We start from the raw sequence: 16,303 nt of genomic DNA, 5'->3' as shown, positions 1-16,303 counted from the left end.
GGACGGGCCGGGTGGTGTTTACGGAAGGGCCCCGTCCGCGCCCCGCCCCCGGGCCGCCTCAGGGACGGGAGCACCGACCCCGCCGAGGCCGAGTGCTGGGGAGCGGCTGTGCTCTGCAGGGGTCGCGGCAGCTTCTCCGGCCGTATGTGCCTGCCTGTCTTTGTGCACTGCCCTGCAAAGGGAGCTTTAACTATGTTCCTGCCCTGGTTTCCTTACTCTGTCGATGGCGGGGGAGGGGGTAGTGAGGCGCCCCTCCACGCGCCATCTTGGCCCCCACTGCTATCCCTGCCACCGCAGCTTCAGGGGAGCCACTGGGGACCGTGCCGAGTATAGTCACCCGTCGCCCTCATGGCTGTGGTGTCCGGAGGCCTGCTGAGCGCCCACTGAGGAACGCAGCACGGGGCAGTGCAGCACTATCATTATACATGCTTTGCTTATTGCTGCATTGACCTCATGCACTGACAGCTTCGCGCACCCATTGGGCCAGCAGTACCTGTCAGGGTCATCACCTCTTCCTGTCACAGGAGCTACGTGCCACTACTGCCTCACCCACCAGGAAGCGCGGAGGGCAAAGCGCCGGCAGTCGTCTCTGAGGCAAAGAGCTCACTAATGCCAGCCTCGCCGATCGTGAAGACAGATCTCCCCTTCCTGCAGATAACCTTTAGCACACGTGGTGAACTACACAGAACAGGTGTTGTATTCAGGTAGACCAAAGCCCACTGTAGGTCCCTTTAACCTCTCCTATAAAATCAAGTGCTTGAAGCAGGGAACGGAATTTGGCCCAGGTGCCCAGCTGGAGAGAGAGCGCTTGCTTGCGGTGATGCAGAACACCTGTCAGCCCGGCCTTCAGAGACATTCAATGGGATTAAGTCCAACAGCCTAATCCAATAGCTTCTATAAAGAAGATGATGTTTTAAATAACTGTATTTGCACTACTTTACCTCACTTTGTGTATGTCACATGACAATGCCAAGTCTGAAAGAGGCTCAGAAGGGCTTGGAGAAGACTGTGATGGTATATCGATAGGCTGCTTTGTACAGACCTGCTATGACTTCCAAGGACATAATTTATTATTTTTTACATCCATTTTTGCTTAGACACCATGTGAAATGTGGGAAAAACATGAGCTTTTGCTGTGATGGCTCCTGACACTTTAATTAATTAACCAGCTACAACTGCACGAGGAGTACTTGCAAAAACACCGGGGCCAAGTGATTCAGGGTCCATTTTGTGTCTCTGTGGACTGGCAATTGTGGAAACCTGTGCTGCTCAGCGGCCTAGCTTGCACAGGGAGGGAAAGGGCTCAGCCTCACCAAGTGAAGTAGCTTCTAAATACTGATATGAAAGATAACTTCAAGGGGAAAAGTATGTCAGGAATACCACCTAAATTATGGAGAAAGAAATGGGATTCCAGTAAGGGACGGCTTTAAAGCATTTTTTTTTTCAGCTATAGCAGTGTCCTTCTCTCACAAGCACACCAGCTGTTTTGGAGCCATTCTTAAGTGCATATCTTGCTCTATCTATCTATCTATCTAGCTATTGTATCAGAGACGTATGTATAGCTGAGGCACCAAGGACATGCTTTGAGATTCTGGTCCAAAAGCTAAGAATGAGTTAGGCACTGCAGTACTCAGCACTTCACCTTCTTTTTGGTTACAATTCTTTCCTGATCCAGAGGCAATGAAGCAATAGGTTGCTCTATGGATCTTGAAGTAGATTACCTGCTGGAGAGATTTTCTCCACAGAGAAATGCCACTTATTTCTCATTTTCTGGTGTCCCCAATGTCAGCCAGAAAAATAATTGTACAGCCTTTAAATTTGTTCTGCTCAATTAACAAGATCAATGTCCTTGTGTCTTATATAGCAGATGCAGGTATGTCTGGATTTGGCTGGGATAGAGTTAATTTTCTTCCTAGTAGCTGGCAAGTGGTGTTTTGAATTTGTTTTGAAAACAGTGTTGATAACACAGAAATGCTTTAGTTAGCGGTGAGCTGTGCTTACACTGAGTCAAGGCCTTTTCTGCCTCTCACCCTACCTCGGCAGCCAAGAGGAAGGTGCACAAGAAGTTGGGAGAGGACAGCAGCCAGGACAGCTGACCCCACTGACCTGAGGGACATTCCAAACCATATGGCATCATGGTCAGCAATAAAACTGCAGGAAGCTTGGTGCAAGGGCACAGCTTGGGGACTGGCTGGCCATCAGTCAGTTGCTGGTGAGAAACTGTTTTCATTTGCATCACTTGTCTTTTTTGGCTTTTATTTACCTCTTTGTAATTTTAATGTTTTATTACAATTTAATATTATTTTATTTTTTTTCAATTATTAAACTGTTTTTTTCTCAACCCACAGGTTTTCTCACTTTTACGCTTCTGATTCTCTCCCTCATTCCACTGGGGACATGTAGGGTGAGAGAGAACAACTGTGGTGCTTGTTTCCTGGATGGAGCCAAACCACAACAAAGGTACACATTTGGAATTTTGACTAGTGTCTCAAGTCGACTTTAACTCTTGACCTTTCACTACAGAAGCGCTGTTAATTGAAATGAAGGACTAGTTTGTGCTCACTCCTTGCAGCAAGTTGGCTTGCAACCTTCCTTACTGTTACCAGTAAAACTGGCAAAGACAGTAATGCCTACAACTAATGCTCTGCTTTATCCAGCAAACAGCAAGGCAGCTACTGAATGGATAAGATGTGCAGGTGCATTTGGCCCTGTGGGTCAGAAATGTCCCAGTATGTGGCTAACTCATGGTTAGTGTGGGAGGAGAGGGAAAGGGCAGGGTATGCTATAGTTTATGCCAGGGCCCATGACAACTAAGTTGAGAACATAACTTAAAGTAACAAGACATTTTTCCCTAATCCTAATAACTGAGCCAGGCAGACTGGTGTTAGTGCCAACAGATGGACGTTAAGACTCTGGGTTGACTGACATCATCAGGCCCAGATTTGATAATAGGCTCAAGGTCAAAACGGAAAGACTACAAGGCAGGTATAAGGATGCTTTCTCAGCTTGTTCTTCTGTGGAGTTTCCTCTGTTCCAAGGAGAAATAAGTCTTGTGAGAGGCAAACAGGGTTGGTGCTTCTCCCAGCTGAAGCATTTGTCTTGAAATTCACACAAAGACAACGCAGAATATTGACACTTCTGAGAGAAAATGGTGCATCAGTAGCTTCCCCAACCACACCGGTCTGCAGTGCCTAGCAACTTTACCACCCCAGCAAACTCCTAATGCACACTCCCCTCAGCACTAGCAATTGGTTTTTCTGTACAAAGGAAACAGAATTTGACCCACAGTGTCAAATACAACAAAAAGCTATTTGTAGAATGGTACTCTTGGTCAAAAATAGCTTGAATTGGTTCCATGGTGAGAAAAATCTTTAGGTAGTACATTGCTAGCATTTTCTTGTCACTACCAAGCAACAGAGGGAGAAATAGTGACAGTTACCTATGCTGCCTTACTCCCTGAAACAGATTTACATCCCTTGATACTTAACATTGATGATCCTCTTGATTATTCTGTCTGGTGAAGTCCATATGGCTCACTTCTTACAGTAAACTCTAAAATAAATGGCTTCAGAGTTAAAATCCTGGGTCTTAGGGTACTGCTACAAATCCTAGCCTTTCTAGGCTCTTCTTAAATAGAAATCTGATATCCCCTCCTCATAAAGTGTGAGAAAACGATGGCTGTGGTTAGATGTTCCCGGTGGAAGCTGCTCTTGTAGCTTTCCAGGGTGCTTTGTTTGCTGCTGAAGATTTCTACTCTCATTGTTTTGAGGAAGACAGATTTTTATGAAGGTTCCTTACTTGCTTTAGTGCAAGCCCCCTCAGACCTCTGGGATATATTTAAGATAACCTCCTGACCCCATGCAAGCTTTCTGTTACTTTTTAGGGTCAGGGCAATAAGTTCTGTTGCAGTGCCCACGACCTGCCGTTATTCCAACATCCTGTGCATTTGACAGAACTGTGCTAACAAGCTGCCTGAAACAATTCACTATAAATTCTCCTCTTATCACCCATTCTAGTAGTTACTAGAACATCATGTATAGACTGAACAGTTCAGTTCATCCTAAGCCTTCACAGAGGTGGAACTGTCTTTGACAAGCTAACATCAGGGGCTGTGATCCTTCTGACTTTACAATTCCCTGTTTCTACATAATATTCAATATAAAATTTATTTTTATGTATATATATATATATGTGTGAAGGAAGAATATACTGTAATCAAAGGAAAGACCAAGAAAAGAAAACGTCTTCAAAGACAAAACTTGATTTCTTGCTGTAATCAGATAGAGAAATAGGTACATTCAGTGCCTCAAGCTCCAGCTGGAGCCCGCGGCATAGGGGAAGGCCTGCTCAGCCTCTTCTGTCCTGTCCTGTGCTGGGACTCAACTCCGTGGGGAAGATGATGGCATCGGGCTCGTGTCGGCGTGGGGAGGAAGAGAAGCATGCTTGGAGCGGAAAGGTTCTGCGGGCAGACTCAGTGCTGAGCTCCCGGTCTCTCCGTCTCGGACAAAGCCATCCGTGACCTGAGAGAGGCTTGCCTGGGGCCTGGAGCGCTCCTGCCAGCCAGGGCAGCAGCTGTTGGGTCCCCAGGGACCAGCCCGAAGCCAAGTCTCTGCCCCGCAGGCACTAGAAATGGGTTGGGGAGAGGGGTTGCGGATGGAGAAAATTACTTTCTCTCCACGCCTTTCTCTCAGTCATTCCGGAGCTTGCTGCAATTATTCCAGCCAAAATCACAACCAAGTAAAACAGAAGTTGCGTGAGGCAGAATCCAGCCGCGTTCTACCACCAAAACTACGCGCGGGGCCAAAAACTGGTAGAAGGACCGGTCTGCGTTGGGGGACGCCCGGCGCCGGAGGCTGCGAGGCTGGAGAGGGCTCCCCGCTCCGAGACCCCCCCCCCTCCAGTCCGGCTAGGGAGCGGGTTTGTCATCGCGGGGCTGGGCCGGGACTTCCTCTCCGCCCCGCCCGCCGCTTCCCGGTCCCCCTGGTCCCCTGGGGATGGGGATGGGCCCTGTGCGCCACGTCTGCCCCCCGGCAGGGACGCGGCCCATGCCCGTGTGCGTGGCGGCTCCCCGGGGCGGGGGCCGGGGCGGGGCGGGGAGCGTGGCGCGGCCCGGGCCGGCGCCTCCGCCTTCCCTCCATCCTCCCTCCCTCTCTTTCTCGCCCGCTCCTGCTGCTCCCGCGCTGCGTACGACGGCGGCGGCGTCCCGCCATGTCGGCCGCCAAGCACCGGGGCACTAAGGGGGGCAGCCCGCCCGCCGCCAACGAGAAGGGCGCGCAGCCCGGCGGCGGCGAGGAGCCGGCGGCGAAGAAGCCGGCGGCGGCGGGGCACGGCCGGGGCGGCAGGGCCGGTGGGGGGGGCCGCTCCGGCGCCGGCCCCCGCCGCGGCTGGGCGATGCTGCTGGGCGCCGCGGTGGTGCTGGGCGCCGCGCTGCCCGCCGGCTGGTACATGCTGCAACTGCAGGAGGAGGTCGGGCGGAGCGCCCGGGAGGTGGAGGCCTCCGGCCGGCAGCGGCAGGAGCTGGCCGCCACCCTGGACACCGTGGTGCAGAAGGTAGCGCGGCGCCGGGCACCGCCGGGGGCGGGCGGGCTGGGAACCGTCGGGGCGCTCGGTGCGGGGCGGGGGCAGCAGCCGCCCGTGCAGGGGGCGGACGCGGGGGTTCGCCCCTTTAATAAGGAGCTGTGCAGCTGTCGGATGGCCTGGCTTGGGGGAAAGCGAACGTGTCCCGTCGCCTTCCCCTCATCATCCGTGCTCCGTCCAAGAGGCTTTCATGGCATTAGAGGAGCAGACGGAGTCAGGGCCGCCGTGTTCCCCGTGCCTGCAAACGTGGCCCCAGAGCAGCGAGAAATCCCTGCCAGGCGGCGTAGAGCTGGGCGGGACGGGGCGGGACGGGACCCCGCGGCGGTGGCCGCAGCCCCCAGCTCGCTTTTCCAGGGCCTGTGCCTGAAGCCATTTTCTGGAATGCAGCCCGCACGCTGCGTTACGTGTTGGCAGCAGTGCGGACCTGTCGTTCCGAAGGAGCCTGCTGCCCGTAATTCTGTATCTTCGAGGCCCGCAAATCGCTTAACGTAGCTTAACGAGCTGCTGTCGAGTGGGCAGGTGCGGGGACACGGGGTGGCAGCGCTGTCAGAATGGGGCAGGATCCTGCCTCAGCGTCCCCACACTCTAGAAAACAAAACCCGTGTGAGCTTCAGCGAACAACAGAGCCTGTGCCAGAAACACTGCTGCAGTACCCTGCCTCCCACGTTTCTGCCGCAGTCTCTGGCCAAGGAAGTGATACTCGCAGTGTCCAAGGCAGTCCAGGACCATGGAAAAGCCGTGAAGTTGCTGGCACAGGATGTGGCTCAAGTGAAGTGAAATAAATGCTCATTTCCCTCACTTTTTTCACTCAGGCCCTTATCAGCCTTCCAGCTATAGTTTCACAAATAGCACTGTCCACTTGGATACGTCCTAGGGTGCCTAAAACCTTTAAAAATGGCATCTGTGATTGCATCTCATCAGCATACAATTGAACTAGTTTTCCGGGAGTAGGTTAATTGATTGGAAGACAGTATGTAAAGTTATGACTGAGTCAGATCAAAGAAAAGGAAATTCTTGTCTCAGCTTGACTGCTTTCTGCATGGCAGACCATTCAGATTCCCTGTATTCTCCGCGAGCTTGGGCATGGGCTGGCAATGGGGGGACAGGCACTGACAGAGATCTTCTGGCTGTTCAGGGGTGCTTTCAGAAACACAGTTCCTGCACATGTGGAGATTATATCAGCAATCTTGGTGTTTCCTGTCCCCCATACACCAAGAAGGAAAAGGAAAATTCATGTCAGCGGGGGAGAAGAGTTGTAAACTTCAGGGCTATAGGGCTGTGTCTGAAGCTGATTTTAAATCCTGGGTAGTTTACTCACTGATGACAGGAGAGTGATTTGAACTAATATGGGTTATTGCTTTTTACTGGTTTTTAAGCCATTTTTGTAGACTGTAAGAAGGAAGAAATTGCAATGGCAAGATCTAAAACTACAATACATGAGTGTAGAACTCAGATGTACAGGCAATGTATAAGCCCTTCTAATCAGAGGAATGAGGACAATTTGCTACCTTCCATCTCCAGTCATTGCAGAAAATCATAAATATGTGTTACATATTGTAGGAGAGGAGTATATAACAGAAGTTTATAACTAGCTGGTTTCAAAGACAACTGAAACTTACTTGCCTGTGTATAGCAGATGGCTGTTAAAGGTGGGGGAAAAGATCACAGGGTTTCGATGTAACCCTTGGAAGTTTCGGTTGCTGTGGTTTGGTGACCCAGTAATGTACTTAAGGGAGAGCAGAGCAGGCTGTATCTCATTGCTTTACAAAGGTGTAGAATCCTGCGTTGTACTTGCAGAGTGCCATCAGCAGAAGCTGCTGTGTTGCTTTGCCCTTAGTCTGACTGCAGAGATCTTCTGTCAGGAGTAAGCATTATATAAACTCACCTGCTTTACACATCGAGGAGAAAGGAAATGATGTGGAAGTTTAGTCTTTAACACAGCACCATTCTCAGAGAGGCCAAGGTCATTTGGTGTTTAAACACAGGACAGTATGATGAGTTAAGAGAAAACAGTAGTCATTGGCTGAAGATACATTTTTAAGTACTATTTGTGATGTTAAATTTTTCAAGGGCTATGGTTTCAAATCTTAAACCAGCCATGTATGCCAAAAAAAGCAAACTCACATGAAGGTTCACACACAGGCCAACTGCTTTGATGCCATGAGTTTTTCCCCCTCTTGTGCAAAGATATTGCTTTGAGTCCTGGTGGCTCTTTGGTTAGGACAAATCAGATTAGAAGCTGGTGTAATTTGAAGACCCCAGTCCATTTTAATATATCAGAGCTCTCGGATCTTCAAGTGGCTGGCCCAGATGGGGAAACGCTTCAGCTTACACCATGAGCATTGCCTGAATGCAGTGGAAGAGCAGGTATTAGGTACTTCCACTGTGTGAGGTGGTATCCATCTCTGTCAGTCATGTGGTCACAGAGACTCAGCCCTCTGGAGAGTTCTGGCTATTTGTGATTTCTTAGGCTAAAAAGATAGCTACTTGCAAATATGAATTTGGTGGTTGATTTGAAATATGTCACTGTAATAGGAGGGGGAGGAGAAGTTTCCTGTGTTATCCTGTTAGATTTCTGACCTCCATTTACTGTGATACAGAAAAAGCTCTCTGGTCTCTGTGGAAATGAGCAGAATGAATGACAGCTAAGATGTAATGAAAATGAGGTTGGTAAGTCAGTCTAATGAAGGGTGCTCAGCTGCAATGTGTATGGCAGAATTACCTTCTCCTTCTCCATCCCTTCCCCTTAGCTCATTTCTAATTTCCTATGGGAGCACTGCAGAATACAAGTGTAGGGAATGTAAAGGCATTAGAAACCTTTTTGCTGAAGAGGGAGAAAAGAAGTCATCTTAATGGGTTTTCTTCAAACTGCAGGGATCTTTCAAAGCAAGGGCAAGTCTCATGGCCAAACTCTACAATCCTTGCACAGTGCAGACTTTCATGAAAACTAAGGAGGATTTGGCCAGGGATTTGCAAAAATACATAGAAAGAATTTAATTTCTAATTGGGATGGCTGTTAGGTCTTTTGAAAATAGTGTCTAGGTTCAGAGTCAGTCAGGGAACTGCTGGAGCCTGCTTCAGTGGAAAAGAAAAAAAAAAAGAGCAGCTCTGTGTATTTCTTTCTGAAACCATATAAAATATACTTCTATTTATAGAATGAAACCACCCCTCCAGCTGTGTATCTAATCAAGTAAACATGGCAGCCCATGTGGCATGGCTGATTAATATACCCCTCAGACACAGGGAGTGGTGTGAGGCAATGCAACGTGCATTACTCAGCATTTGCCATCCTGCCAAAGCCTTGAGGTATTCTCTGTGTGATGGATTCTTCTTGCACCCAGTGGGAGTTCTGACATTGCTTTACTAAGTTTAAGAAAGTATGACCCACACATGCCCAAAAAGATTTCTCCACAGTCTTGAGACTGATGATCTGCTTTGCCTCAAAATTAAGTAATGCATGCTTCCCTGGCCCGGATCTTACCTTTGAATGTGAGAGTAAATTAACATGGCAGCCCCTCACCCCTTGACCTTTTCCCTCTGGCTGCTGCTAAAACTAGTTGTAAAGACAGTTTTTGTAACTGGGAAGTTTAATAGCATACCTGATGCAGTGGTAGGAACTTTCTGTTAACCTGAGCTAGATGCAAGGCAGGCCCCTGGCAGCTGCTGTGCTTTTTTTCTCTGTGTGTACATACATGGGCCCTGCTCACTGAGTGTGTGTGTGTATGCAGGAGTGGGGAAAACAAGCTGCTAACTATTTAGAACATTAAAGACTTCCTAATTATTTTCTAATCTTAAAAAATAGTTAATGAAAGAAAAAATCTCTTGTGTTTCCATTGGTATCTAGGAGTGGCAAAATGTCATGATTACTACTTCCATTCCTTGGCCCATCCCAGCTCCCTTCTCCCTCTAATTTTTTCCTGTCACTCTTTCTTGTCTACTGTGAAACTTGTTTTTCATGATCAGGAATTGGTCTATGGTGTTCTTGCCTGATAAAATCGAATCCCAGCTTTTCTGTATTCAGAAGCTGATGCCAGATATTCTTTTGGTTTGCCCCCCCTGCCTCTTCTAAAGACTTGTCATCTTTAGAACCAGGAATCCTATAGGAGAGGGATGGTTCAGGGGTCTGCATGCAGACTGTGGAGACCTGGGTTCCTTTTTCACTGCCACAGATTTCCTGGATCATGAATGGCAGGTCAGTGAGGCCAAGGACCCTTAACAGAAGGTGTATGTGCTGTAGAGCTGTAAGGCTCAGCTGGGGTTTCTGTGCCTCCCATATCTGATTGCCACTGGGTCACTTCAGGTAAGGGACATGAAGGATTGCAAGGTATTAATTTTGTCTGCTAACAAGGGCTATAAGGATCTTGGACAAAAAGAGTGAAATTACTGGTATTAACCGTGTGTATTTCTGACCTAGGTACGTTCTCTTCAAACCACATTTGGAGAATTTGAGTCCATGATGAAGATTGTTCAGCAGAAGCAGGAGGTGAGCGAGAAGGCTGTTAAACAAGGGGAGAGTGAAATAAACCGGATCAGTGAAGTGCTTCAGAAGCTGCAAAATGAAATTCTGAAAGACTTGTCTGATGGCATTCACATGGTGAAGGATGCAAGGGAACGAGACTTCACATCTCTGGAAAACACAGTGGAAGAGAGACTAACAGAGCTGACCAAGTCTATAAATGATAACATTGCTGTATTCACTGAAGTCCAGCAAAGGAGCCAAGATGAAATCAACAACATGAAAGCAAAAGTTGGTTCACTAGAACAGGCAGATGTGTATAAACATGAAATTAAGGTGCTAAAAGATGCTTTTGATGAAATGCAAGCATCCATGAAAATGAAAGAAAAGGACATAGAGACCTTGAAGAGTACAATAGACTCCATGGAGTCTGATGTGTACACTGAAGTGAAAGAGTTAGTCAACCTCAAACAAGAACATGAGAAGTTCAAAGAGGCTGCGGACACTGAACACCTTTCATTAAAAGCTTTACAAGAGAAAGTTCTGAGAGCTGAGGATTCTATTATGCAGCTCCCTAGTGACATTAAAAGACTCGATGAAGATTTACTGCAAGTTAAGGCCAACCTCAACAAATGGGAAGATAATGAGCTCTTCAGAAGAGCATTAGAAACTTCTGGGAAGAACAGTGAAGGACTGGAGACTCGATTGAGGCACATAGAAGACAGCCTAGAGTCTCTAGTGTCTGTTGCTGCTCAAAACAGTGAAAAGTTGGAATCTTTCCTTTCTAAGGAGGCAGAGTATGAGAATAAGCTCAATACCCTAGAAGAAAGCATTACCACTCTTCAGGGACTCACAAATACAGATGTAACTTCTGTCACAGATGCTCTGAAAAATCTTGGTGAAGCACAGACTTCACTGTACAATGACGTGGAAAACTTAAGGAGAAGCATCAGTGACTTGCCATCCTCTGGTGCTCTCCAAGATATCCAGAAGCAAATTAGTACTTTGTTGGATAAAGGCAATCTTCAGGCAGGTCAAGCACATTCTCAGGGCTACCTTGAAAAATTTTCTTCTATGGAAGGCTCTGTAGATGAACTGAGATCTTCTGTTAGCCAGGTTGATTCCGATTTGAAAATGATAAGAACTGCAGTGGATAGTTTAGTTGCCTATTCAGTGAAAATTGAAAATAACGAGAACAACTTGGAGTCTGTGAAGAGCTCAATAGATGACCTGAGGAATGATCTGGAAAGGTTGTTTGTGAAAGTAGAAAAAATACATGAAAAAGTTTAGACAGTGGTGCTCCTTGGGCAAATAATGGGTTAAGGAGAATAGCTTTTGTATGCCCCGTTTTTTACTCTTTTTAAAAGCAATTTGATACCTCCAAAGAGAAAAAGAATACTTTAATAATAGAGACAGTTCTGCTTATTTCCTTTATTTCTTTTTATGTAGTGTTTTTGGAGTTCTTTTGTTGTTTGGTTTTTTCTTTCCCCTGAATTTTGTTTTAAGAAAACACGAGTTTAATTGGGGGTTGAGTTTCTTAAGGGCTCATGTTCTCTATGAAGTTGTACCACTGTTAAGTGTAGTGGTGTAACTAAGGCACTACATCCTTGTTAGCATGGGCACATATTTAATGGCATGAAGGTGTTTCACACTGACACTAGATACCCCACACAGCAGGAGGGCTACAGCTGTTTTGGTACCCAAAGCATACTGCTGCACTCACTGAGGATTTTACTGGTATGTTTTGGTTTAAGAAATAAAACTACACGCTATCTTAAACTGTTTACTGTGGTGAACTTAAGAGTGGAGCAGGTGTGGTGCACTTCACCTGTTTCTGCAGTTTGGGACTCAGACATGTGGTCAGTTTACCAAAGGTCAGCTGAGCTGTAGTGTATTTCTGTGAGACCTTAATCTGTACCAAGGAACTAACAAGGTCTGAGGTAAGTGGCACTGCCTGGGGCTAAGGCCTAAGAGAGTCATTCTTTGTGATTGCAGGCTTCTTTGCCAGCATCTTCAGCTGCTGGTGCAGAAGATCAGTGCTTAGAAGGGACATCTGAAGGATGGGATTAATTTCAAGAGGGTACAATAATATTTTTGTCACATTTTTAGACTGTTTACGTGATTAGCCTGTGTCTTTCTTGGAAAGCTCTAATTTGGTCTTTGATAAGGGATTTTTCTGTAAAAATCATCACAAATTTGAGGAAAGAGAAGGACCAAAATTGTACCTGTTGTGTTCCATATATAACAAGCATGCCAACAACAGCAATAATACACTCCAAAACACACAAGAGGGAAAATCACCATGAAATTAGCAGAATTGCTTCTATGGCGTATACATTTCCAAGTTTTCACAAAGCTGACAGTGACCTGAACTCTTGTTACATATTCAGGACTTGGTGCCTGATCCTTGTCACTATTTTTGTCACCAGGTGTCTGGCTGGGGCATTGGTAGCAAAGGATCCTTCTAGGAGGCCTGCTCTAGGAGAGTGAGGAAAAAGTGTCATAATTGTGTCGATGGTCTTTTAAAAACCACTTTCTCGTGGAACTTCTTTGGTTTTCTGTCTTTTTGGAAAGGATTTCTAATGTCCCTACTTTTCAAGTTTACTTTTGAACTTTATCCAAATAATTGGTAAAGAAGTCTGCACACGGATAACTTGGAAATAGGCCATGGGCATCATGCCCACCTCAGCCTGGACCAGACAGATCCTCGACTGTGTTAGATGAAAAATTCCTAGAAATAGCATCTCCCAGAAATGGGAACAACACAGGTCAAAAGGAGTTCTCCTAGGTAAATAGGATACTGAACCTTATCCAGTGTTGTTCCCACTGTAAATGGGAAAGAATTGCTGTCAGAGAAAGAGGGAGCCATGGCATTAAGGTAACTGTTGTCACTGTTGGAACTGCACTGTTCTTTGTTGACTTCTCAAGTTCTTGAACAATGTTGTTTAGGTTACTGTGAAATGAACTGTATGGCTTATTTGCAGTATTTTTAATACATAATAAACATTTGGAATATTCTTTGCACCTTTTTTTTGATTGCTGCTTGCTTATTGTTGTGTTTCCCAGAGTGCTTCCAGTGGGGTACAGGGAAGGGCTTGGGGGAGCGTCAGATGTGCTGCAGCCCTGTACTTGTTCTCAGCTTCCATGGGGAAATGTCGAGGCACTTTTGCCTACTGTGGGTACAAGCCAACTCTTGGAAGCAGGGTTTGAGTCACATCAAGGTGTTGCTGTCGACCAGCAGACTCAGGAGCCTGAGAAGGTGATCATAAAGTGTGAAATACCTGATCTGTGCCACGAATGAGTTCTGTGCCAGATGCTGCCAGCAAGGCCTCTGTAAGACTTCTCAATGCCCAAAGCTTGTAGGACAGAAATAATGTGCAGAAAGAACCCGTGTGATATTTCCACAGTGGCTGCTCCTTTTGCTTAGTTTGGAATGCTGGATTGTAAGGCCCATCAACTGATTCTATTCTCATGGTGGATATCTGCCTTTCAAAAGTTTGGGAAAGGGTGATTTCAGGAGTATAGGCATCATCATATCCCGACAATTCTTGAGGCCAAAGTCACAGAAATAGGTAATAACTCTTTAATTAAACTATGTGTGCTTGATAAAGCAGCTGAGCACCCAAGCTCTTCTATCTGAAGATACTTGAGGTGACCTGGCTGGCAGCATGCAGTGATGTCATAGTAGCAGCATGATGTCGGAATTTAGGCTGTTAAAGCCAGCAGTGCAGCTAGGCTGTGTTTGCTCTCAAGGATTAAACAAAGAATTACTAATTATACTTCTAGTAACTGAATTTTTATGGCAAGCTATTGAAATTATTTATTTCCCTAAATGAGAATAATAATTCTCTCTAAATAATCACATGTCTGGAGGCAGGCACAGAGACAAGGATCCCTTGGCAGGCTGGTGGCTCAGCTTTTATGTCTGGTTTGACATTTTCATCCAATATAAACATTTTCTAATTTCCTCATAAATGCTCACAGACCACATACAGACCTAATGCTGCTCTTTACTGTCATTCTTCAACTTTGTAATAAAGCAGTGGAGAAGGTCTTAAGGAAGACAGACTGTGTTGCCAGTGTTCCTTTATACTACTGGGAGTTCATCAGTAACATGCTGTTACAGTAACAAATTCCAACATAAATTGTCTTCCCTGATTGATGGGGTATTGATCAGGCCTGTTCATTAACCCTTGCCTTCATTTTCAGCTCTCATAAATGGGGTAACCATTACACTGTGAACTTGATCACTCTTGAAAGGGCTTGCCCAAATAGCTACGCTGGCAAATGTGATGGAGATGAATCTTGGGTTGCTGCAGGGACTTCTCCCAGCAGAAATCCAGCAACTGCCTTGAGCTAAATTACTGAGAAGGACATCTAATGTGTGTGTTGGAAGTTTCATTAAAGCATGGATTAGTGATTTAGTGTTTTTACTACCTTTTTTGACATAGCTCAGCTGGTACTGTTAATAAAGCTGCAGAGGCGAAATGACAACGGGAGGAAAAGTCTGTCTGAGATGTACGAACACCCCTGCAGCCAAAAAACGTCCAGCGTGGACCTTCCGCTTGGCTGGGCACTGCCGAGGGTTCTCTGTCCCCTTTGGAGCAGCGCAGGAAAGGAGTGGCTGGGGCTGGAGCGACTCTCCAAGCAAACAGTGGCGATGATCGGAGGCGGGATGTTGCAGAAGAGACGGAACAAACGGGGCTGTTTAGCCGTTGCCAAGCGGAGGGGAAGGAAGGAAGGAGGGAAGGGGAAGGAGGAACGAAGGGAACAGCGAGCCCTCTCCGCTGCCCGCGGCTGAGGGCGCGGGCCGGCCGGTGGCGCCGGGCGCCCCCCGGTGGCGGCGGCGCGGTAGCGGCGCGGGCCGGGCTCTGCACCCGCCCGCCCGTCCGTCCGTCCGTCCGCCCGCCCGTCCGTCCGCCCGTCCGTCCGTCCGTCCGGGCCGTTGGAATTCCCTCCGGGGGCAGGGGCCGGAACGTATCCGGCCTGGCTCATCCAGCCGGCAAAGGAGAGGCGCCAGGTGCCCCCCGCCTCCCCTCCCCAGGTCCCGCCGCGGCACCGGCCCGTGTGCCCTGTTTAATGCTCTCCTGCACTACCATCGCCCCGAAAAATCCTTCATCCACTGCGGGGCTGATTCTAGAAGCAACTGCCACTCATTCTGCCCGGTTTTACCATTTTGCTCATAACTGGTCCCTGGCCCATTTGTCGTGCCATCACCTGCTTGGTTTATACATGTTTAGGGAGGGGAAAGCTGTGGCTCTTTCGGGTTTGGTATCAGCTTTGTGTGATGCTTAGCACTTTGACATGTTAATCCCTGTTGGCCCTCTACATGACGGCTACCCTGGCCTTCCTGCATGCATTTTAGTCTTTGTCATCCTCCACCAGCCAAGAGCAGATATTCACCAATGTCAGACATGCTGGCTCGGAATATTTACACTCAGGACTTCTTGAACGCCTATTTGTAAATTTTGGCATGAAGTCAAACAACAAACAAAGTGATTCCTTTGCCAAGAACCCACTTAGTCTAAAACTGACCAGGGATGCCCAAAGGGCAATTCTGTCTTGGACACCCAAACAAAAAGTGTATTTTGTCTTTTCTCACATAGGAAAACCACTCGAGTCTCTAGTATACAATCCACTGCAAGCTCCCAATATAATGTAATTTCTACAGAGTCAGTGCTTGCTCATGTACTTGGAAAGTGAAAGAACTTGGAAATCTCTTTATGTGAGCAGAGCTCGATAATTCCTGCATTTATAATGCAAATACTAAACCTCAGAGCTATTCAGAGTTAATACAGCATCACAGTTGTAGCCTGCTAGACCTCAGACAAAGAGAACCCTGAACTCTGCCTTTTTTTTTTTTTTTTTTTTTTTTTTTTTTTTTTTTTTTTTCTTATGGAGCAGGTGTTCCCTTGGCTGCCACAGTTCTGCAAATAGTACATCTCAAAATCTTTTCCAAGATGATGCTACTAGATGCTGTGCTTAGCATCAAGGGGACAAATCTTTTCTCAAGTGATTCCTATTTCGCCGTGAGAGGAATAAAAGTCAAAGTAGCAACTTCTCATTTTACTGCATATCCTGTTTAGAAAAAAAAAATAGTTTTGAGGAAACACTTACTACACAATTAACTCCTGTGCCTCACCCTGGTGTTCACTGGCAATTCTAGAAGAAGAAGCTAGTTCAAATAAGGGCGGCTTTGTTCCACTCAGAAAGACTTTGGTTTGGCACTCTCAAGATGTAAATATGTCAAATTCCAGTGGATAATCCTTT

The 16,303-nt window shown here is 46.9% G+C and overlaps 1 protein-coding gene across 4 annotated transcripts; it reads left to right on the top strand.

Moving 5' to 3' along the window:
• The first annotated feature begins 57 nt into the window (after positions 1–57).
• CKAP4 (cytoskeleton associated protein 4) lies at positions 58–13,057 on the top strand. Of its 4 annotated transcripts, none has more exons than XM_066183962.1 (4): positions 58–142; positions 525–2,212; positions 2,349–5,550; positions 9,992–13,057. In XM_066183962.1, exons 3-4 carry the CDS (start codon positions 4,630–4,632, stop codon positions 11,321–11,323), a joined length of 2,253 nt encoding a protein of 750 aa, XP_066040059.1. In that variant the 5' UTR covers positions 58–142; positions 525–2,212; positions 2,349–4,629; the 3' UTR covers positions 11,324–13,057. The 4 variants fall into 4 exon arrangements, with proteins under 4 accessions (XP_066040059.1, XP_066040061.1, XP_066040060.1 ...); XM_066183964.1 differs by lacking the exon at positions 58–142 and having other exon boundaries at positions 485–691; positions 2,044–2,212; XM_066183963.1 differs by lacking the exon at positions 58–142 and having other exon boundaries at positions 485–704; positions 2,044–2,212.
• The last annotated feature ends 3,246 nt before the right edge of the window (positions 13,058–16,303 follow it).

Source organism: Chamaea fasciata, unplaced genomic scaffold (assembly GCF_029207755.1).
Source record: "Chamaea fasciata isolate MVZ Bird 193981 ecotype frontalis unplaced genomic scaffold, bChaFas1.0.hap1 SCAF_5, whole genome shotgun sequence".
Taxonomy (NCBI): Eukaryota; Metazoa; Chordata; class Aves; order Passeriformes; family Sylviidae; genus Chamaea; species Chamaea fasciata.
The sequence above is the reverse complement of the archived record's forward strand: the minus strand, read 5'-3'. Positions and strand labels throughout refer to the sequence as shown.